Consider the following 25,244-nt stretch of genomic DNA (forward strand, 5'->3'; position numbering starts at 1 on the left):
TCAAGCTTTTTAGAATAATAATAAAATTTTATTTCTAACCCTCTCCCTCAGAGGGACTAATTCTTTCTTCAACAATTTAAGAAAAAAACCAAAAGCAATCCTTGATTTTGCCATTTTATAAATTTCACTACGCCATTGTATATAATGGAACTTCAACATCCACAGATTTTGGTATCCATGGGAGATCCTGGAATCAAACCCCAATGGATACTAAGAGCCCGCAGTTATGTAGATTGATTTCTTACCCCAAAACTGAGGAACTAACACTGATCTAGACAGGGCCAAGCAAGAGGCAAAGCTTTGAACTGGACCTGAGAACATAACATTCCACTTTGTGTGGGTAGCATCAGCATAGTACTATTCTAGAACCATGTTCTGGGGTCTCATTCATTGTGTCCATCCTATGATGAGTGGTGATGTCATTGAACATTCGGAGTGATGACAAACAACTCAATTATGACATCTTCTAATGTGTTTTTTTGCCCATAGAAAAGGGAATCAGAAACCATGAGCAACTGTGGGCTTGCACTAACAAGTGAGCACATCTTTTTTTTTTGTAATTTTTTTGTCCCTAGGGTTAACTTAATTGATCTTCTGTCTCAGTTATATTTCCTTTATCTACAAATATTAGAATCATAGAGTTGTAAGAGACTACAAAGCCCATCCAGCCCAACTCCTTACCATGCAGGAACATAGAATCAACCCGCAAAAACAGTTTCATCTGAAAAAATGCAACACCCCTTGGCCCAGTCTTTTAAAAAATTTATGCATTCAAGGCCTGTCACGAGAAAAAGTTTTTTGATTGCTGATGGAAGGACAGCAGGAAGAGGGTTATTTTGACCTCCTTGGGAAAGGAGGTCCAGAGTCTAGGGGCCACTGCATCCTCACCAACTATGCTTGCGATGCCAGTGGTACTGATGCCCCCCACCCCAATAGATCCCAGTGCCCTGGGGAGACTCATAAAGCAAGAGATGGTTTGCCAGTTAGTCTTCTACCTGAGACATGTAAGACTTCATAGGCCATAAAGGGTACTTATGCCCTATTCACACCCCATGGAACTGTATTGTACCGTAATAAGTGCAAACAAGGCATACTTTTACGCCTTAAACAGCATGCCTTCAGCAGCCACAACACAATGCCCTTCACATGTCTTGGGCTAAAATTTATGTCAAGGATCACAAAAGTCAGAGTTCAAAAATACCTGGTTACAGAAAACTGAGATAGGCTGTCCAACATTGTTATCTTGCAGAGCTGGTTTGAAGGTAAAACAGCCCAGTTTCATATCCCCACTCAGAAGGTACTTCACAGCCATACAGCTAACTCACGGTCAGGTCTATTAGTAGTCCTAGATTGCAAAGATACAAATGAAACAAATTACCTCTGACAATTTGAAAAATGAATAGGCTTCTTCTGTACAAGCAAACTTTATCTGTCAAAGCAATATATGCAGTTGCAAGACTCAGTTGCACAGCTCACACCTTAAAATATTATATTACCACATTCATAACTCCTCACTTTCAGTATGCTAAGAATCTTCCAAATCCAAATTGGACTCTTGTAACTTAAAAACAGAACTGTATGATTCAGCATACCATGAAAAGGCTTGATTAGGAATGCTACTGCTGAAAAGATTTTTAATGTTGGTTCTAAAAAAAAAGTCAATCATACTTTAAATACAAAAGTCTCAGCTGAGTTCTGACCTGTTATGTAAGGAACAGATACATTATCACTTGAACCAAGGTAGCTATATTAGCCTGTAATAGTACTGATACACCACAATTACTTTATTCCTATTGTGTTTTGTTAATGCAGTTGTGGAAACCATTAAATTTATTGTAGCATGACATAATGTTTAAGTCCACTAATAAAATAATACTTATGTGATAAATTCCTAACCCTTTTGTAGGAACACAGCTCACATTATGAATATCTATCTGCAAGTCTTGAACATCTGAATCTGGAGGTCAAGATATGGGTCAGGATTTTTGGGAAAAAGTTTGCCATGCCTTATGAACGAGAGCTAGAACAAGAGAACACTATCAATCATTCCCAAACTGTTGAAGAATCAGAGGTTCCTGGCAATTTTCTCTCCTATTAACTCCAAGATGGAGGAAAAAAGGAAAAATCTTGTGAGAAAGGAGTCAGCTGAATTTCTAACAACTGAGCAGTGTGCTGTGACTGCCAAGAAAGAAGTATCCAAGAGCCACCAAGCAGGCATACACTTGGAGGGCTGCTTGTCACGAAGCATTTCTGAAGGTGAAGAGTGACCTCTAGAGTTTGGAAAATGAGAATGGCTTAGATTTAAGTACAATATTCCTTTCTGACTTATGGCAACTTCAAGGTGACCCCATCACAGGGTTTTCTTGGCAAGTTTTGCTCAGAAGAGGCTTGCCTTTTTTAATGTTTTGATTTAATTTATGTCTTTCTCTCAGTGTGGGGCTCAAGATGGTTTACAATGCTAGCCATGCCTTTAAATTAGGGGTGAGCAGCTTCACTGGGGTTTGGGCCCAATCTCCCCACCCCAATTTCACATTTTGTTTGTCCCCTGTTGTTGTTATGAACTTCCAGACTTCAGAACTACATACCAGGTGAGTACACACCAATTCTCTCTCTCATATACCTGCTTCAGTTAGAACAGGAGTAGGAAACAGCCATTATAGATAGTGGTGAAGTATGGTGCCATCCAACATCTAGATAGCCGAATGTTCCCACATCCTAAATTAGAGTAGTTCAACCATAAAAAGCAGAAAACATTTCCACAGCAATGGCACTGTTTTCCTATTCCATTTACCTTTCTTTTTTGGCAGTTTCAGACACCTCCAGCAAACTCCGTATAATAATGATATCTGATTCAGAAGTGGAAGATGTTCAGCCAGCCTCTGAAAGAACAGCACGGCACATCAGCAATGAAATGGTAAAACGTGTTCCTGCTCATCTAGAAGCTAAACTTCACCCACTTTAATTCAGTTCTATACCTGAACCCTAGTACTAGTTTATTTCAGAATGCCTTTTGAAATTAAACCTCAGCTCAGAGAAGCGGGATATTTTGGCTCTGAACAATGCAGAGAAAAGTGGTGATAGACATTAGAAAGTACTAATGTGTATGAGGCTTCACTTGCATAGGTAGCTCATCTTTATTATATTTTTTATGTCTTGCTTTTTCTTTCTAAAATGAGACCCTCTTTCTCTCCAAAAAGGCTTCCGTGATTTCCATGCCACTCCCCGAGAAGACCTGCCTGTCTTCTAAGTTTTGCCTGCACATGGATGCATGTGCGCACAAATTGTTATACACACCAAAGTCAACTCTGATTTATGATGACCCTATCATGGGGATTTTTTTACTCAGAGATCTTTTGCCATTGTCTTCCTTTATGGCAGTAGTTCCCAACCTTTTTTTGATCAGGGACCACTCTCCAACATTAGTTCGAAAAGAGTTACAAATCAGTTTTTGGTCAACTTTAGATTTGGTTTTGTTATTTGGGGTGCTGGTTCGGAAAATTGCATTGGATAGACAACATCAGCTCTAGTTTCTGATACAGAACATATGCCATCCAGTAGTCGCCATCTAATCACCCACAGAAAACCATATTTAATAAGCCTCAGCATTATAAGAGGGTTTTGTGAGACCGGTTGCTCTTGTTGCAACAGTGTAGTTACAATCAGGTCACTGACCATATTTTAATTCTTGCATACCACTAGTAGTCCACAGAACACAGGTTGGGACTGCTCTAAGGCCTGCGAGAAGATGACCTGCCCAAAGTTGCCCTCTGTGTTTCTGTAACTAGAGTGGAGATTTGAACTCTCATCTCTTAGACGCAATGCTTAAACTCCCACACCACACTGGCTCACAACAAAAGGTATATCCTACTTCTGTAACGAAAGGTGTCTAAAACCTTTGGCCTCTTTGCTCCATTCAGGCTTATTAGATCTTCCTCTTAAGGGCGACCATTTTCTCACAGCATAAGTAGATTAGGGAAAAGTTGGGACCAGAGGGATGATGTTTGCGTTGACATACTACAAAAACCTTTTCATTATCATACTACAATCAGTCCCCCACATTCATTGGGATTAGAAGCACAGGACCCCCACAAAATGGAAAAATGCAAATAAAATAACTTTTTTAAAACTTGAGATAATACAGCTCTATGATGTTTAGGTTCTAGATCATTGCAGTTCTAGAGAATGGCTCTAGAATTGCAACAGAGAACCTAGAGATTCTTAGAGAGACCATATTGCTCAAATATGCAAACAATCAAAACTAAATATGGAGAGCCAACTATTGTCTGAGGGCCCTTCCACACAGCTATATAACCCAGAATACCAAAGCAGAAAATCCCACAATATCTGCTTTGAACTGGGTTATCTGAGTCCACACTGACATATATTCCAGTTCAAAGCAGTGTAGAAGGGGCCTCAAAATTTTTCTGAGCCAGGCAAGCTCACAAGAGTGGCAATACATTGAGTACAACCATTCAACACACAAGTTCCTATTTCTACACATCCAAATGGAATGGGCTCTGGAAACCAATTATGGGCTAATGTCACAAATGAAAGCAGTCAAAAACATATTCCATTTCTCCCTAGTATCCAACAGATCCTCGGGAATCCAGCTCAAAAATGAGTAGGAATGGTAATCAGAATTACTGCAATGGGAAATTACCGTTTGTTCAGAAAATAATGGTGAGTAAGATGTAATGTTACTCTCCTGATTTTTATGAAGAAGAAGCTTGGCACAAACAAAAACATATTGATGGAGTGAAACAACTATTGCCAGTGAAAGCAAGACATATATAGCTCAGTATTGTATATATTTCTCAACAAAGAATTGAGCTCCATGAGTTCCTTCAACTTAAAAGCTATTAACACAGTTTCTTATTAATACAGTTGACTTATGTGTTATGACTAGTGTAGAAAGCTCACACCACACCTTCCTGCAGTTATAGTCGCTCTTGACTGTAATACATGAATTGTTACCAGACATGTGCTTACTATGGTCCCTTAAGATTGCATATATCTTTGTTATCTGAGTCCTTGTGGTTCATGGTCTTCACCAGTTACGTTATGCTCTATTTATTTATTTATCGTGTCAGAAGCGAATTGAGGGTACAGTTATAATACATTTAACTGTACATGAAAGAAGCCTCTGTGCAGGTGTCTTCTGGGCAACATCTTTGTAGGTGGCTGATTTTCTCACACCAGAAATGACTTGAAGTATGCAACCACCCAACCAACCAAACAAATGTTATGCTCTGACCTTAAGTAGGTCACTCCAGTAGCAAACCTACCATATTCTTTCTGCTGTTTATAATCTTTGTTTAAGGGAGAGAGGATCTACTATGATTGTTCATCTTATTCAAACACATGAAGAGTAGGAGAGGTTGGAGACATGTTGCTCTGTTGTTAAGTTCAAATAAAAAAAATTAAAAACAAGATGGGAGTGCTGATGAGTTGAAGCATGCAATCTAAAACTCTTCACAATGCTGCCAGAATTGGAAGCTAAACGGCTTGTTTTCCTCTCCATCTTGTCACAAGTTGTGGGACTCTGTGAAAGAGATATGCATTGAGTTTCCTAAAACCCAGAGGAGGTGCTGTTTTTGTGCCTTTGCAGCTGTGTAATAGAGATTATTTTAACAGCCATCATTTTCTTCTCACTTTTGCATGACAAGCCATACCTGTAGAACTCCCCTTACCTGCACAACAGTTGAAGTGAGTCCACTTGCATCAGAGAATAAGAAAAGAGAGTACATAATTTAAATTGGGTCCCAAGTTGCACACTGGGCTTAAAAGGGAGCACTGAACCTGATAAGGCTGCAGACAACTATCTCTACAGTAAAAAAAATGCAACCTCCCTCATATATTCACTCATAAATGCAATGTACAAGGGACTATGTTCCCATACATCATTCATTATTTTAAAAGAACCCCTATGTAAAAAATATTGGTCTAATGAGTCCTGAGCTGCATTTAAACTATACTAAAAACTAAGACTTCAATCCTTTGCATCTGGAATTCACAGAGACAGATTGCAGACTTACCGCTGGATCACATAGATTCCCATGCCACAGCTTTGCGTTGTCAGGGATTGCTCCTCATTCAAGACCTAAGGTATTTCAAATCTATACAGGCATCTGGTTTTGAAAAGGACAATGATTCTAGAACTTAATACCATTATACAAATATTAAAGGCAGGTCTCGAAAGCAGGCTTGGCCTCTGAACTAAGAACAGAAAGGGAGGATGACATTGATTTATATTCTGTCTTTCTTCCATCACTTGGGTGAAAGATGGCTTCAGTCATAAATAAGACACAAGTCTTAAATGCAATTGATATGTATTAAACTACTTGTTTAGTTAAAACTCAAATTTGATTAGAACAGTTTTAATCTCCTTACTAATAATCAAATTAAGGGCTAGCTGAATAGATAGAGAGATAGAGATATTTGAGAGTAGCCACCAAGGAAGCACTCTTTTGCATGGGAAGGCCATGCAACCAAATTTTCTTTCAACATTTCTTTCTGCCCAACCTTACTGTATTCTGATCAGTGACAATTACTTTTCACCCTTTCTGTATACCAACAGTTTGTAGAGCAGAGAATCTCTGTACCTCCAAGAGTTGTTATCTTGAAGTTTCTTTAATAACAATAATAATAATAATAATAATAACAACAACAACAACTTTATTTTTGCACCCCGCCTCCATCTCTCCAAAGGGAGTCGGGCTGCTTACATGGGGCCAAGCCTGTTCAAGACAGTTAAAATGTAACATATTAAAATACATAACAACAGTGTAAAACAAAGTAAAACAACAATATTGTAACAATATAAAAGAGGCATCAAAATCAACACCCTTAACAAAATTCAGTTTATCGTCACGGGTGGGCAGACTGGTGCAACAATAACTTAAAGGGTAGGGCTAAATAGTAAAGTGCATGGGTCATATGGCAGCAGTAAAGATAGGAGCAATAGTAAAATGTGAGGATAAGAGGATTAGGGTCTGAGATGGGGCCAGCTATCTAAGGAATTGACTACTCAAAAGCACAGTGGAACATCCATGTCTTTGTGGAAAGTGGACAGAGGGTCACCCCATTGGCAGGGCTATTTTCGAGCAATCTTGGAAATGTAGCCTTTGATTTGGACTCCAGACCCCAGAGTCTTCTATTCAGTATGGCTGTTGGAGGTTGTAACCCAAAAAAGTGACTTCCAATCTCTGCTAGAAAATTGCAGTTCAATGACAGCTGGAAAACTTTTTAGACAGCTTTTCTGAAATCAGACACAGCTTCCTTTTCTTCCTAGTTATCACAAACTGTTAGATGTTGAGTAACATACACCATTTCCAATACCTAGTAGGAATTATAATGTATGTTGATGATTCTCTGTGTCTTCCTACCACTGACTCAGCCAAGTGGATTCATCTCTCTGGAATAAAGAGAAGCTGCTCAGCGTCTGCATCGCCAGCATCTTTGCCTTGCCCTCAGTTGACACCTTACTAAGACAAGATTGGGAAAAGGCTGATGTACAGGTAACATATTGGCTGTGGGAAGACATTGTCTACTGTTATTGTCTTTTAATGGTACTTAAAGTTATTTTTTAAAATCAGTATTGTTCAGAATTTGATGATAGCACCTCAGTTCTGCTCAATTTACATACTGTGACAAGGGTTCTTAACCCAAACCTGGATTTAAAAGGGGGTTTCTTCCATCATTAGAGCAAAATACATGGCAAAATACATGGAGACTATATCTTGTTGGGCATTTTAAGAGAGATCTGTGCTGATTTTAAAACCATAATCTACTAGTTAGCTCAACTGTCAATTTCTGGCTGACATTCTGTTAGTGAGTAAACATGCATACATTGTGTGCTACTCATCTCAAGGTGACTCATTCACCATGACCCAACAGACATACCCTGCTGATGCATATTGCAATGTCGTGCATTGTGGTTACGCACTGCACATTACTTATTGTACATTGTACAACAGTACGCAATCATTGACATGTGTTGTGCTGCATTATTATTCTGCACAGAGATAGTGTAATGCTGATGCAACCTATCTCCACATACGGATATGAACACTATGCAGGGGATATTTGATTGTAGCCAGTGTGCAATGTTTTGAGACATTCTGCGATTTCCATTTCTTCTTCAGGCATTGTATGACCAGACAGTGAAAGCAATGGAAGCAATGCTGAGCCACCTCTTATCAGGCAACCCAAATACAACTGAACTGTTCCTACTCTTAGAAGTAAGCAATGGTGATGTATTAGTACCTATCCACTTGTTTGGGCAAGTAATATGGAAAAGGAACCTGGTCTATGTGTGTGGAGTTCCTCTATTCCCAAATTAAAGGTATACAACTTACTTTTCTTCCAAGCCTGATTTTTACCCTCATATTACAGGCTATGAACTTTTCATCTGGAAGCACCTGTTCAAACAAACAGACATACTCCCCCAATTTTATGGTTTTTTTAAAAAGAGCATTGTTAACAGTGTGCCCCCATTATCTCCGTAGCAATTCTCACCCTGGATGAAATCGGCACAAGCACATGAACGGGCAAGAGCAGTGAAAACCTATGTATTCCTGTTGAAATTTGCAGCCACTTACCCAAAGTTTTATGTGAGTGTGATCTAGGTGGTTCAGCAGCAGGCATTGAGAGAATAAGATGTATTCCAATACAGGTGACTTCAAGACCATTAAAGAGTGTATGACACATAAAAGGTAAAGGTAAAGGTTTTCCCCTGATATTAAGTCCTGTCGTGTCCGACTCTGGAGGTTGTTGCTCATCTTGATTTCTAAGCCGAAGAGCTGGCGTTGTCCATAGACTTCTCCAAGGCCATGTGGCTGGCATGACTGCATGGAGCACTGCTACCTTCCCACTGAAGCGGTACCTATTGATCTACTCATATTTGCATGTTTTCAAACTGCTAGGTTGGTAGAAGCTGGGGCTAACAGTGGGAGCTCACACCGCTCCCCGGTGTATGACACATACAAACATTTAAAACAGATAATGTGAGTAGATAGAATGGGAAGTTTCATCATATGACTATTACGAAGAGAACTAACTGAGTGCTCCAGAGATCTCTGAAGAAAATCAGGTTGTCTGTATGGCTGGGAGGCTGTGGCAACATTATAGAAAGATGACTGTGGTCTTTAAAGTCTATAAATGCCATACAATTTGAAAATGATAATTCTGTTTGCTATTTGAGCAAGTTTGGAGAACAGTGGAGGCTGATGCTTACTGTTTGTCTGTCACTTGGCTTCCACTTGCCATCACAAAACAAGGATGACGGTTTGCAACTGAAGGGAACCAGAAGCTTACAAGTGAGCCTTTTTCTAAGGTGATAGGAAAAAAAGGGCTTCTTATTATTTTAAATCCCCCAAAAGCTCATTTTGCCAAAGAAAGCAAGAGGTGTCCTAAAGGAGGTGCTTTTTGCAACATAGACAGACTAACATGGAAACAAATCAAATGTATTGGGGAACGGAGGCAAAGCCAATTTTAATCCCAAACAGTATTTGTCCATTTCTCCGCTCCCTTCATTTTCAAATGTCAGCATTTTCATTATCTCCATTCAGGTCTCTCCTGAATGTCACAAGCTAGGGGTTTTGATTGGTCAGTTATGCCTACGTCTCAATGACCCCAAAAAGGAAATTGCCCGAAAGGCTATGCAAGGCATATATTTCCTGTATTGGCTTGTACAACAGCAAACAGGTAAGAAAGGAACATTTAAGACTCCATGTGAATGTATATAAGAGGGAATTTTTCAAACCACAGTCAACAAATGGTCATTTAGGGCTAATGGAAGAAAACCAGGAACCCTGTCAGTGACTAGTAAGCAGCCATGGTGAAGGTCTATGCTGGACAAAGTAAGATTTTGGTCTCAGAGTGTTGGATATTCCTCTTTATTTATTTACAAGTAATCAGTTGTGTGCAACTACAGGTATGCAATATGTGATCAAGCTAGAAAGAGAAGAGATTTGATTTCCCTACATCCAATTTCCAGGACAAACCTGGCAGGATTTCAGAATGTTTTCAAGAGTCAAAACTATATTTGTCCTATTCCTTCAGTATCACTTGGAGTCCTATTTCTATTCAATTTTCCTATTATACATCAAATTCAAAACCCATCTTAAGTCACTGATATGGCCAGGTCTTCCAAATAGTTGTCTAAACCAAGGGCAGTTTTTGACAACTCTTCTGGCCATTCTGAGGCATTTACCTGTAATTTTCCTAACAAAGGGTTGCAAGGGCAACTTGTTTACTAACTACTAAATTTGACATTAATCACTAATTTTGGCCCTCTTTTCCCCAAAGTATAGATTTCTTCACAGAAATCAGATAGCACACACTCTCACTTCAGCATAAAATATTAAAAAGGAAGCAACTATTAAAAGTGAAATCTTAAAAACCAGTTCTCTCTCTCTCTCTCATTTCAATGGGATACTGAAATGAAAGCTGACTCATTGGAGCAAGGGCAATTCGAAATATGCAAAGAGATTTTGGGTCCTTACAACTCTACTACGTCTCATCGCAATATCATTCACATTATTAAGGTAAATAATCAATGCTGTATGTGATGCAGTATCGAAACCTTGAAAAATATATAGGTAATCCTAATTGTGTACGGTGTAAAGAGAAGCAAAGAATATCATCGCCATCTTTTGTCGTGATTTTTGCTGCTGTAACTGTCATCTCCTGTGGAAAATGGTTCATCAATCTATATTCCTTTCAGATGGGTGAGCCTCATTTGACCTCAGCAGTGCTTCCAAATCCATGGAATCAAGCTTCATGTGGATGTCATGTCTAGTTTTGGATTATTCTTAAATAAACCAAATGTTAATTTAAGTTTACAACAATCCTACACACTTTCAATGGGGATCATTTTCCAAAGAAGTCAGATAAATCCACTGGTGTATTGACTCTGAAAAATGTAGAACATTATAGAACCTTGATTCTAGAGAATATAGATTCTGCAGATATAGAGAATTACTATTGCCTTCATATTTCATCATTGGCCAGAATGTATGGGAATTGGAATTTGATAGTGTCTTGAAGCCATGGAAGCCCCAGTCCTACTTTATTCCTCCCTGCAAAAGTTCCTTAGAATGCAGAGGGGGATGTGTAGGAGATGCTGGATCCTAATGCCAATCATCCTTAGCCAGCTGGGTTGTGATAGGATAGATATTGCACTTTCTGAATGGCCATAGACTATGTATAATATTTGTGAGTTATACTGAATTTATTTACTGTTATTTATTTTATATGTAATTGATGTATTTACACCTGTTGTTTGCTATGTGCTTATTTGTTGTATACTGACTTTCATTGTAAATTGCTCCGAGTCCCCTTGGGGAAATGGGACAGAGTATAAATAAAGATGATGATGATAATTATTATTATTCTGACACAAAAACACAGTATGTCACAGAAAATGAGATATATATGCTGGATTTCATTTCACAAAAATCACAAGTTGAACACTTCCCAAGTGTCTAGGACTGTATGATGTATTTTCGAATGATGTGTGCAGATCCAAGTAAGGTGGCCTTTTGCAGTTGACAGATCGTGATTTTATCAATGATTATTATTATTATTATTATTATTATTTGATACACAACAAAATTAGTACACAGCAAACAAGATCACTATGCTGGCTTTTGTATTAGATCACATGTCGGATACTTCCCAAGTGTCTAGGACTGTGTGATGTATGGGCAAGAATGTGAGCAGATCTGAGTAGGGTGCCTTTTGCAGCTGACAAATGATAATTTTGTCCGCGTCAATTGTTTTAAGTGCTGGCCAAGGTCTTTAGGCACTGCACTCAGTGTGCCAATTACCACTGGGACCCTTATTATTATTATTATTATTATTATTATTATTATTATTATTATTCCTACTACTACTACAGGTTGCTCATTTCCCTCCTTAAAATAAGGAGTCCTTGTCACATGAGACGTTCCTCTCCATTGTCTTCTGTAGCAATTGCTGCTTTCTCAAGCAATGCCTTTCACATAAAAGGCCACAAGGTGCTGCTCTGTTTACTCTCTTTTAGGAATTTGAACCATTTCTCAGCTCAAAACAGATGACAGAGCTTTTATTGATGGCTATAGACTGCCTAAAGGAAGCCAACAGGCACACGACTGCAGCCTCCCATGCCATCACATCTGTCATCATGGAGTTCTACAAGCACAAATTACATGAGCAAGTAAGATAAATTGGGAGAAGGCCAAGAGAAACAAATCAAGCAATGACTAAGGCTGTTTTTCAGAAGTTACCACTAACATTTTATATCCCTGGACATATATCGAACCTGCTTATAGGAAAGGACTATACATCCTGTATGATCTTGCCAGGGCAACATGCAGTCAGGGCTCCCTAAATGCTTTTTTATGCCAGTAATTCTTGGATTACCTGATTTGAGCAGTGTGCTGTGCACCAATCCTGGCGAAAAGCAAAATGAACATTAGATTACACCTAAACATTAAGAAGAATTTCCTAAGGGTAAGAGCTGTTCTACAGTGGAATATGCTACCTTGGAGCTTGGGTGCATCTCCTCCCTTAGAGCATTTGTTTAAAAAGGAGGCAGATAGCACCTCTGGCAGGAGTGTTTTGATCATGTGTTCCTGCATGGCAGAATGGGGTTGGACTGGATGGCCCTTGAGGTTTTTTCCAGCTCTGTTGGAAAAAACACAATTGTTTGAACATAGAGTGAACATTTCACACATTGTCAGTCTTGGAAACAGAGCTTACCTAAAATACTTTGTCATAAATAGCCCCAACCTGTCAAGGTATATAATGCCCAAGGCTTCCAAGTTATTTTAACACCTAAGACAATCTCAAAGGTGCCTCTTCCTCTCCCTTGAAGCAAAAATACAATAGTTTTGTTTTTTTTAAAAAAAACAACTTTAAAAACTGCCTTTTCATGACTGTCGGAATCAGCTGAGTGAGTAAGGTGCTTCGCTGTGTCTGCAAAATATTCAGTAGATCCTCTAAAATAGATAAGTTACCTGGCCATAAAAAGATCTTTTCCTTACTGTTATTTTCCATAGCAATTGCTACCTTCTGGAAAAAGAGTTAAGTATTTATTTTGTTTTTGTTTTGTTTTTTGTTTTTTTGTTTTTTTGCAGTGTGAACTCTGTCTTACATCTAAATATGGCTGTTGTTGCTTGTTTTCTTCAAGGTGCCAGAAATTGTGGATAAGATTTATCAGCAGCTTGGTTCCATCTATCAACCACGGGACAGGCAAATAATGATGAGGGTCTTGACCCATCTAACTCACACCTACATGGAAGAAGTATGCAATGCCCTTCTACAATGCCCTTTTCCAATTGACAGGTACAAAGCTCCCTGGTCTAAACCATGTCAGAAGCTCAACTCTCCTGGTCTGAAATTCACTCTTTAGTTACTCAGAAGAACATAGTAAAAGCTGCTATTTTTTTCATCTATACCAGTGGTTCTCAGCCTGTGGATCCCCAGATGTTTTGGTGTTCAACTCCCAGAAATCCTAACTGCTGGTAAACTGGCTGGGATTTTTGGGAGTTGTAGGCCAAAAACACCTGTGGATCCACAGGTTGAGAACCACTGATCTATACCCTGGCATTTCTGCAAAGAGGACTTTGATGATTTTAACCTTCCTCCTCAAATAGCCTGGGATAACTCTGGACCAGTGTTTCTTAAACTGTACTCTTCCAGGTGTTTGGACTTCAGCTCTCAGAAATCCCAGCCAGTTTACCAGCTGTTAAGAATTGTGGGCCCTGAAGTTCAAAATTTTGGAAGGGACACAATATGAGAAACTCTGCTCTAGACCTATACAAATTGAGTGTCCCTTATCCAAATTGCTTGGGACCAGAAGTGGTTTGGACTTTGGAGATGGGACCCATACATCTTAGAGATGGGACCCATATCTACACATCAAATTCAGTTATTTCATATGTATCCTCTACATATAGCCTGATAATAATTTTATACATAGTATTTTTTAATAATTTTGTGCATGACACAAAGGTTTTGTACACTGAACCATCAGAAATCAAAGGTATCACTGTCTCAGTCATCCATATTAATGATTTTGGAGTATTTCAGATTTTGGGATAAGAGATGCTCAATCTAACCATCCAAGTGCTACCGATGAATAGGCATCATGCACCCCTTTCCAGGCCTGGTTTGGAAAGAGGTACATTGATTGAGATAAGTTTCCTAGACAGTGCAAAAGACCTCACACATTTTGTGCCTCCCCTGCCACAGTCTGGGAAGTCTTCTGCTAATACCTTGCTTGAGTGAGATATCATTATGGATGGTCTAGAGAGGCCAGCTGGTCCTGCCCTCCTACTTCAGCAGCAAATGCAACCCGCAGAGCAAGCCAAGACAGTCCCTCTTTCCATAAGGGAACCTGGCAGGCTGAACTTGTCTAGAATATAATTGGATGCGATCTCAAGAGATCATCACTCTTAACTTTAACAACATAAATATAGCATGTCTGTGTTGGTCCCAATCCAGGTCACATTTACTCACATCCTTCCTTGTACGGGATATAGAGTCAAGAGAGGTGTTCATTCATGCAACTGCATTGTTGTGGCATAGTTACATGGAATCTAAGGTTCATATAATACAGTCTTCATTGTATTTCACAAATATATTTGCTCCCCGTTTGGGTTTTTTTTTCTATCATGGATAACACATTTGTTTTTCCCTTTCTCAATTTTGCTTTTTTGTTTGTTTTTTTCTCCCTTAGCATTCTGTCTGAAGAAAAGTTGAATTTGAAAATTTACTGACTATTGTGTGTCTGTGATGTTTCTATACTAAGATGAATTTAAAATCTTAATTGGTCCTAATCATGGAATTATGGTATGGTTACTTAAGCATAACATGCTACTTACACTCAGCTTCCATTGTAAGCATCTGGTGCCAAGAGTTGTTGTTATTATTGTTCTCTGAGGAGGCTATTGGGACTCCATTTATTTGCAGTCCAGTGAGTAAGCAAGCATGCATGACAGTTTGAGTACACACCCTGAAATGTGCCTTGTTTCCTCCACCTGCTCTGAATTTGCAGATTTTCCGCTGAGATGTGGTACGTGTTGACAAAAGCATGCTCAGACTATGAACTAACCATCATTGCAAACACACTGCTGAAAAAGCTGCAATTGAGTCCAAAGGCTACTGGAGACTATGCCACACCACTGGCTGTAAGGAATTGTTGAAACCTTTTTCTCTTTCACGTTAGAAAGTGGGTAGGAATGTTACTTAAAAAAAAAAGCTCCCTAAGAGAAGGATTGTATGTTGGCTCCAGCTTCAGTGTCCAGTCCCAAAACTGATGTGTTTGTGTGCACGTTATTGGCTAGACATTGTCCTATTGAAATGTCTTAGTTCACATTTCTAATTAAATGAGTTCAGGAAAAGCAGACATGTACAATTGGAGTAACTCCACTGGCTGCCAATTAATTTCCGAGTAAAGAACAAGGTGTTGGTTTTGACCTTTAAAGTCCTACATGCTTTGGATCCAGTTTACCTAAAGGATTACCTTCTCCCATACAATCCACCCCACACACTTTGGTCTTCTGGGGGGCATCTGCTCCAACCAACCAGAACCCAACTGGCAACCACCACCCAGAGGACCTTTTCATCGGCCGCCCCACAACTGTGGAATGACCTGCCAGAAGAACTCTGACAGCTAAATGAGCTGTCAGAATTTAAAAACCATGTATAGACCTATCTCTTCTGGCAGGCCTACCCAGACAGTCTTTAAACATGAATTTTAAGTGTCCTCCTTTGATCTCTGTTTTGTGTGTTTTAGAATGTATTCTGTAGAGATACATTTTGGTGTGTAACTTTTGGAGGTACTTTGTTGTGTTTTGCTGTATTTTAATTATTTTGTAACCCACCTCGAGCCACGAGGAGAAGTGGGTAGTAATAATCATCCTCCTCCTCCTCCTCCTCCTCCTTCTCTGGCCTCTTACACTGGTTCTATATCCCAGGATCCTAACCCAGATTATATAGCAGTGGAGATCCCTTCTGCACAGCTTCTATATCACATGCTCTGTTCTCAGGTTTTTCTGTTTATCCCAGATTATCTGACAGTGCGGACTAATATAATCCAAAGCAGAAAACCTGGGGAAAGGGTCTGGGATGTAGGGTCTGTCAGGGGTCCCTTCCACACAGCTGAATATTTTCTGCTTTGAACTGGAATATATGGCAATGTGGACTCAGATAACCCAGTTCAAAGCAGATATTGTGGGATTTTCTGCCTTGATATTCTGAATTATATGGCTGTGTGGAAGGGCCTTGGAAGGGCTCGGAGACTCATAAAATGTAGTTCAAAGCTGATAACCTGGGATCAGATTCTGGAATAAGGGCAGTATAGAAGAGACCTCTCTTGCTGAAATGTAGGCCCACTTAGAAAATATTTCTTTGCAATACGTCTTTCTTTTCCTCAGGCTGCCAGTGCATTCTGCAAGTTGTTATCGGTGCCCAAATGTTCCGATGTGGCACTCTACATCTATCCCCGACTGCTGATGGCGCTTCTTGTTCAACTACACTATAACATTAGGCACAACATTACAGGGAGCATAATGTCTCCGGAGAAAGATGATTCTGTGAGGTGAATATAAGAGAAATGAAATTGAGAATGACAGGCTTCAGACATTTCCTAGGAGGATTACTATACTATACCATAATGATGTAATTCTGTGCATTATGGTTATATCTCATGTGTGCACATCTGCCCACAGGAAAAAAATAGTTGGTAGAAATAAGCTCAGTGGTGCCTACACTCTGGCCTTCCCACCAGTCTTCTCACACTTCTTCAAAATGGCTAAGACTGAGTGCTGTCATTTTAGTTTCTCATGTATTTTTATTAAATTAAATTAATTAATTGGCAATGCCCCCTAATGTAGTAGAAGCCCCTGATTCAACTGACAATGCCCTTGATGCTGGAGCTCTGCAGCTTAAACTGATGATTTGGGGTCACATTGTATTGATTCTCAGCAGCTTTTCTCACCAGGCTAAACCAGGGTAGGAGGAAGCATAGCAAAGTACTACTTGCCAGACCTCAAAATTTGGAACTAAATTATTACACAGACCAACAGGAAAAAATTATCGGTACCTTGGTTTTTAGGCCTGTTCTTGGGGTTATTTGGAGGCCCTTCCACACAGCCCTATATCCCAGAATATCAAGGCAGAAAATCCCACATTATCTGAGTGTGGACTCAGATAATCCAATTCAAGGCAGATATTGTGGGATTTTCTGCCTTGATATTCTGGGATATAGGGCTTTGCGGAAGGGCCCTGGGACACTTATTCAGAAAATAGCATTGGGTAGATTGCATCAGCTCTAGTTTCTAAAATATGGTCATCATTATTTTCGATGAGTGAGCAGGTGGTGACTGCTATATGGCATATGTTCTGTATCTCAAAAACTAGAGCTTATAGAGGAAAACCAAAACCCAAAGCATTGGGGCCATTGGATCATGAGTTTGTGGGAGAAAGCAACATCATTTGAATTTGAGTTTTCCCAGGTCATGCTATTGAGGGAGACTGATAGATCTCAGTTTTGGTTTTGGAATTCAGCTGTGTTGTGATGGCACTGAAGACTCTTCTGCTAGCTGTGAGGTGCTATTGTGAGTTTGCTGTTATGGAGAAGGAGCAGGGCTGGGATCTACTCTCCAGCTGTGAAGATCACCATCGAGGAGTAGGCCTTCTTGCCAGGTGAGCGCTAAAAATGTCACAGTGCCCAAAATGTTCACAAACTTTCTCTCAAGCACAGAATTGCTGACAGTAACATTTTATCTTTGTGATGTGTGTCTCAACCAGAGCCATGCTTCAAAGCACCTATTATTTGGACCTTCAGAGGATCTTGTACCTCCTGGTTCCCTTCTTGGAGCGAGGGGATGAAGAGCACCAGATCACAGCCACAGCTTTCTTTGTTGAAGTAAGGATTGAAAACTGCAGGGCTTGGAAGAACTTGTTGATGTCTGCAAGGAAGGTTATGCAACTGATTTTTTGATGAATCTGTTAAACATTGTCAGTGATGATTTGTTAGGCCTGGCCAAAACATTTTGGGACATATAGTTGTGTCCTGATGCACAATATAAATGAATTCAGGATAAAGAACAGCATTCATAGAATCATAGAATAATAGAGTTGGAAAAGACCACATGGGCCATCTAGTCCAACCCCCTGCCCTGCAGGAAAAGTACAATCAATGTCCAAAATGAAAACCATCACAAATGTGGAGGTTGTCTAAATTGAGTCTAATTTTTTTGGACTTATCATGAGAAAACATGACAAATGATACACTTTGGAAGAAGCATGCAACAAAACCCTGGAAGACTCAACATCCTTTGGTTACTTATGCAAGGCTTACCTGACCTGGTTCTTTCATTTCATGTGTACCTAATATTTGTTTTGAATGAAACGTTTGCTGAAATGTATTGACCTGCTCACTTTTTTTATGGCATAGCAACCTATCTCTAGGCTTTCCATGTTATTTCTACCTCTGTTGCCATTTTTTTTTATTAAGCAGTAAAGCCCAGGAACATATGTATTCAATTAATTGAGATATACCTGAGATGCAGCTTCATTAGAACAAGAAAAAAAATAGTAGAGAAGATTCTTTGTCAGCCAATTTCTTTTTTATCTGTACTTTATCTTTTAGCTTCTTTGTATGTCAGAAGCCAGAAGACTTCCAGATCAGTATTCCATTTGCCGCCTGAAGCGAGGCCTCATGCATGAAATCTCAGTTATAAGGGCATTGAGTATCAAAGGGCTTATTAACATGATAGACTGGCCAGGAAAGGTAAGTGACAAGTCCCATCCTGTAACCTTCCTGGGCTTTTTTTAGAGTAACTTTAGAAACATTAATTGAGGATCAGAAAGCCCTGGAAGCAACAAAGTTGCTCTAGATTCCAGCCTTGCAAAGGAGATCTAGAACCTAGTTCAGCTCATATGGCAAAGTGTGATCACATTGTGCTCTGCATGGAGATGTTTATGCATAGCAGCCAGCTCAGTCATGGAAATCCCTGTTCAGCCATGGAAATCTACTGTGTGATCTCGGGCATCACACTTTCAGCCTTGGATGGTGGCAAGGGCAAACCTCTGCTAAACAAATTCTTCCAAGACAGTCCTATGATAAGCTCGCCATAAGCCAGAATTGACTTTGAAGGCAAAATATATATCTACAAATTTTCTAGAGATGCATTTACTTACACTGTGATATATTATGTAGTCAGTATATGGATATTACAATTTTATTATAATATTAAAAATAAATAATATAATTTTACATTATATTATGTTCTGTGTTTGTTTGTTCTGTTCTCCCAGTGGTAACTATTGGCTTCAAAGTCAGTTGGACAGTGAATCCATTTTAAGTTTCAATTTGGACTGTAAAGAACTATTCAAGGTGCTGAACAGTGTGTCCAAAATAGGTTCAGCACCTTGGATGGCACCTTTAATCAAATACTAGCACGACCTGTAGTGATGTATGGGGAAAGGTCATATTCTAACTATCTATGGAAATGTGTGTATCCTCCTTACCTGCTCTGTGTATTTAATGTGCTTCTAGCCAATTACAAATCTTATTTAACTTTTTCTTTAGCTTTAGAGTCACCATCATACAATTCACAAACATTTTACCATATAAAGGAAAAGTATAAGGTGAGGGAAAAGGTCATGGTACATAAAAATAAAATGCACTTGCCAAAGCCATCTCAGAAGTCAAACCGATTGAAATCACTTTAAGGCTGCAATCCTGTGCATTCTTCCCGAGACATACATCCCACTGAACTCATTCTTGAGTAAGAATGTATACAGTGTCATTTTTCATGGACTTTCTCAGTAGGGGAAGGTGGATGATGGGCTTTTTTTTGCTGTATTTAAAACCTTACAAGAGGTTCTTGTATCTCCAGCACTTTTCTTAAAGTTTTGTTGTCTTCTCCTTAAACTTGCTGTATTTAAGCTGTTCTGTCAAAAATCAAACTTAACATGACAATACTTTGTGTACTACATCAGCTGGATCCCATCAACTGTAATGCCTTTCTCTTGTTCAGGAAGTAAAGTTGTTACTGCCAGCCATGACAAAAGGCCTGTCTGGAATGGATGGGAGATTGTTTGTGGAAAGTGTGGCAGAAATAGAGGGACTTCTCAGTGGCCCAGAAGGAGCAGATTGTATTTGCAACATCACGGATTCTCTTCAGGACCTCTTCGGTGATGTAAGAAAATTGTATATGACTAGCTGACGTAATAGCAAACCACCTCACAGAGAAAACATCTCTTAAGATCCAATGGTGGTATAATAACTGGATTGTTGAATTTGGCTTGTGGAGTTGAGCATTAATTAAAACTATCTCAAAAGGTTGGTAGAAAAATAAAATGACTGAAGAGGGGAAAACAGGGGTGCTGCTCTGAGCAAAATGGAAAAGCAAGATAGCACACAATAAATAATCATCTTGTATGTAGCTCTACATAAGGCAGTAGTTTCAGCGCTGCACTATGACTAGAGTTTGAATCCCTGTTCAGCCATGGAAACTGAGTGACATTAGGCAGAGAAGGCCAAAAACAACCTCTTCCCCTAACAAATCTTGCCAAGTAAATCTAATGATAGGTTTGTATTGAGATCACCATAACTCAGAAATAAGAGACAATACAAATAATTTAAAAATCCAAGTAGTGCAAAATACGGTAATTAGTGAAGAACATGATCCAATAATGTACAAGGTTATCCGGAAAGTAGGGTTAGAAGGCACGTAGTTCTTGCAGGGAATTTTCTCAGGGGAAGTTGGTATCACTGCCGTGCAATGGGAAATCAGCAGAAATGAACGAGCAGTGCCAGTCGTCAGTAGTTCATCAACTCGCGTTGTGGTGGTGGAGAGAGATGAGCGTCCTCATTCCATTTCCCTCCAACTACGAAGTTCATGCTGTAATACACTACCTAAATGTTAAGGGAATGGATGGCGCTGTGATTCATTGCGAAATCATTTCAGTTTATAGAGAGGATGTAATGTCAAGACTGCATGTGACAAAAATTTCGCACAGCCATCCAAAACAAACATTGTGGAATGCGAATGGTGGGAGTCTGTCTCCTTCATGACAATGTGCATCCACACACTGCTCATGCAACGTAAAAGCTGTTGACTTCATTTGGTTGGGATATTTTAAGCCTCCCCTCTCACAGTCCCAATCTCACACCCAGTGATTATCGTCTGTTCACTAAATTGAAGGAACACTCTAGTGGAAAACACTCTTCCGACAAAGAAGAGGTGAAAATCAAAGTGACAAACTGGCTGAAAAAGGCAGTGGGAAACTTCTATGACGCAAGCATCAAAACCCCTCCTATGGATGACAAAATGGTGATTATGTGGAAAAATAAAGTAATACCTATGTTAAAATTCATGTAAGTTTTATTGAAATATATTCATTCTTTGTGTTTTTAAAAAATATTGCAACCTTACTTTCTGGATAACCCCCATACTTCAGCATCCAGTACTACCACAGTTAGGACTTCTTCCAGCTGTAGGAATTCCATATGTATTCCAGATGGTTTCTCCTCTCTCTGGTCTCCAAAGCAAGATACTTAGGGTTCATAGGGTTGCAAGAGAGATAACCGTAGATAGAAGAAGTGGGATCCCCAAGAAAGAACAGCAGTGGATGTTGGACTAAATAATAGACACTCTTCTGATTTTGCCATATGTGAATCAGTGTCTTTCAATCAGAATCATATTGTTCTTGATTTGGACAGTCTTATGAACTCCCTTTGTCTTGATGCTTACAGAAGAGAGACAGTGTGCGTGCTTCTGCCATATATCTTTTTGGGAGAATGGTGAAAAGGTCCAAGAAGAGCAACAAACTAATGATAAGGCAACAAATACTAGAAAACATGATTCCATTATTTTTGCATCTCCAGGAGGAGAATGCTGACATCAGCAAGGCAAGTTCTTACTAACATAGATTAGTATTTATTTCCAAGGCACCATCAAAATATTTATCAGTCAGATCATATAAACAAGAGTCCTAGCATCTATCTGTGCATTCTTGAATGTGTGTTCTCAAGCTTGTTACCCCTGTCATGTAACTCCTATCAAAGTTGACCCTTCCATTGTCTACTCTGTTTTATTTTATTTCATGTCAAAAGCATTGCATAAATAAGAATAAAACTGATAAAAATAGAGGGAACACAAGTGGTTAAATAATTTTTGACCACTCGAAAGGCTGTGATAACTGGCATGAGCCAGGCATGCCCAGCTTCTCACAGTCATTTTCTCTCTTGTGTGCAAATATCAGAGTGTCATTTCTTCCTTTAAAGAATTCAGTAGGGGGATAGTATTAGATTCTGAACGTTTCAAGTTGTATATTACCTTCTTGTAGAAATCTAAATACACCTTAGAGGAATCCTTTCACTTCCTGGGATGGAAACCTCCAAAGCAGATTGTCAGCTGGAAAGCTTGGCATGAGCATGAAGACATTCTGGATGAAACATGCAGATATCTTGTAAGTTACTCACAAGTTTTTTGCTATCACAAATTATTCTTTTTTCAAGAATAAAAGAAGGATGTAAAACCTGATTGCAGTGTTCCTTTGGTATTCACTGGAGTTTGGTTCTAGTACCCCCTGTGGATACCAAAATCTGTGGATACTTGAGTTCAGTTATATACAGCGTCATAAATGGTGTTCTTTATACAAAATGGCAAAATCAGGATTTGCTTTTTTGGTTACCAAAATGCTTTAAAGGTGGCGGATCTGTGGATGTACAATCTGGATACAGAGGGCAAACCGTATAGCAAAGATGTTGGAAGACTTTTGAAAAGCCATTTGCATTAACATTTGCATTTACTCATGCAATGCTTATCTCATCTATTTATTTCATATCACATATGGATATCTTTAGTTCTGAATACAACTGAAGTGCACATGTATTTTATTTTCCCTCAATGTGCAAAGTGATTTACGTGGTCCTTACAGGAGTCCAGGTCTGGGATATCCTTTATCTACACAATACTGTGATAAGATTCAAACAATCTAGCACAGGGGTGAGAACAGGGTGGCCCATAAATGTTCACAGAATCATAGCATTGGAAGTACGTTGGACTGCAATTCTCATCAACCTCACCCAGCATAGCCATTGGTGGGGATGATGGAGATTATAGTCTTCATCATCATGGAAAGGGCCACAAGATCCCCACCCTATCCTTGCTCAAAAGCTACTCTCTTCAAATATTAATAATGTAGTAGTATCTAAGTTTACCCTTTCGATGAAGCCAGTTCTATATTTCTTGCACTTTCAGATAGAAAAACAAGAAGGAGCTCTTCAAAGATTCTTGTACCAGGGCATTTTCTACACAGAAAGTCCCATTATTTCTATAAAAAGGGCTTCCATCATGCTCCTTAGTTTCCTAATACTACATATGGACAACACAGTTGGAAAGGAAGACTTAAATTTGGTATCCCAAAGTAAGTAAAGAAACAAAGTCTAAAATAATTGTAGTAGTATGCATAATACTAGATAAAAATCATGAAAACAGAAGACAATCGGGCTAGGAATGGGAAGATTGAGGCCAGCATTGCTAATAGTGAGTTACTGCCTAACAAATAATAGGACTGCAGAATTTATGCTTCTGTCTTGTACAGACTGCCATTCTGTTTTTCTTGCAATTGCTACTTCTGTGATTATATAGGTCATTCTTGACATGGTTGTTGTGTTGTATGTTGCCTTGAATGCTTCAAGCAAATTTCTCTACATTGTTCAGCCTATATTAATATATTGTCACATTAAATATCAGTAGAATGCTGAACAATTGTTTTCAGATATAATTATTCTTCCTATGTTGTTTTCAGCTCTCGAACGCCTGATGCATGACTCCGATGTATCTGTGTGCATGACCGCAGCCCATGCCCATGACCGCATCTCTGCTGTTCTCTCAAAACAGATTAATAGACTTGATGGAAACAATATGACCACAGCCAGTGACTCTGTGGCTGAAAAGCTGATCAGCAATTCCAGATCCCAGAACTCTTTCCGCAACAGCAGTTCCAGTCTGTTTCGCGTCATCGGCCTCTGGAAATCTGCCAACAGGAATTAGGCTCTTGCTGGTTGGTGGGAAAGGAGTTTGGCACACACCTTTTCATTGCAACAAAATGGCTGCAAACATTACTCTTCTTGCAGTCAACGTCTGGAAGAATAACATGAAGAAGGCCCACAAAAAGGAATCTTTGCTTTATTGTCTTCCTCAATAATAAATGTCACAGGTTCCCTCCACAATCCAGCATCTTGGATCAGTTTTCAAAGATAGCCGTGCTACTCCATGTCATTATAATAGAGATGAACAAAGTAGAGAGGACTTGTGGCAACTGTTAAGGCAAACCCATTTAGTTTCATATACGTTTTCATGTGCACATATCAGTTGCCCATGAAATCTTATTCTGAAATGAACTGGTTCATCTCAAAGATGCTCATTAGCCCATCTTGCTAGGGCAATATTAGCAAAAGTTACTTTTAAAATTAAAGTATGGTACAGTCATTTCTCAGCTATTATTTTCGTGTTAAATAATAACACTATTTTTTTTGCTACAGATGAGAAGATGTGCTACTGCTCTTCTTCTTTATTTCTCCAAATCTAGCTTACTGTCTAAAGCAGGGGTCCTCAAACTAAGGCCCGGGGGCCAGATATGGCCCTCCAAGGTAATTTACCCATCCTGGCTCAGGGTCAGCCTAAGTCAGAAATCACTTGGAAGCACTCAACAACAACAACAACAACAATAATCCTATCTCATGAGCCAAAAGCAGGTCCACACTTCCCATTGAAATACTAATAAGTTTATATTTGTCAAAATTGTTCTTCATTTTAATTGTATTGTTTTTAGGTGTTTTTTGCACTACAAAAAAGATATGTGCAATGTGCATTGGAATTCATTCATGTTTTTTTTCCTTCAAATTATGATCCGGCCCTCCAACAGTTTGAGGGACTGTGACCTGGCCCTCTGTTTAAAAAGTTTGAGGACCCCTGGTCTAAAGAGTAAGTTTAGTTTTGACAAAGACCCCAGCAGACTAGGCCTCAAAACCCTCCTTGGATAAGCAGAGGTCGAGTAACCATCTGTCAAGGGTGCTTTGATTGTGTTTTCTTACATGGAAAGGGGTTGGACTGGATGGCCCGTGGAGTCTCATCTAACTCTATGATTCTATGATCCCCCTCTAGATGACCTTGGGCAAGCCACATTTTCTCAGCTTCAAAGGAAGGCAGAGGCAAACCCCGTCTGGAAAAAAA

General features: G+C 39.3%; 1 protein-coding gene across 1 annotated transcript; it reads left to right on the top strand.

Annotated features, from left to right (window-relative positions):
- Positions 1 to 902: 902 nt before the first annotated feature.
- MROH7 (maestro heat like repeat family member 7) lies at positions 903 to 24,241 on the top strand. Its single transcript, XM_067467099.1, has 22 exons — positions 903 to 1,004; positions 2,064 to 2,256; positions 2,808 to 2,914; positions 4,585 to 4,680; positions 6,017 to 6,105; positions 7,397 to 7,517; positions 8,145 to 8,240; positions 8,508 to 8,612; positions 9,570 to 9,705; positions 10,450 to 10,547; positions 12,047 to 12,199; positions 13,175 to 13,329; positions 15,044 to 15,176; positions 16,425 to 16,588; positions 17,557 to 17,694; positions 17,800 to 17,917; positions 18,644 to 18,784; positions 20,037 to 20,198; positions 21,758 to 21,913; positions 22,351 to 22,473; positions 23,268 to 23,433; positions 23,818 to 24,241. Exons 1-22 carry the CDS (start codon positions 903 to 905, stop codon positions 24,060 to 24,062), a joined length of 2,997 nt encoding a protein of 998 aa, XP_067323200.1. The 3' UTR covers positions 24,063 to 24,241.
- The last annotated feature ends 1,003 nt before the right edge of the window (positions 24,242 to 25,244 follow it).

The sequence above is a fragment of the Anolis sagrei genome, chromosome 4 (genome assembly GCF_037176765.1).
Source record: "Anolis sagrei isolate rAnoSag1 chromosome 4, rAnoSag1.mat, whole genome shotgun sequence".
NCBI lineage: Eukaryota > Metazoa > Chordata > Lepidosauria > Squamata > Dactyloidae > Anolis > Anolis sagrei.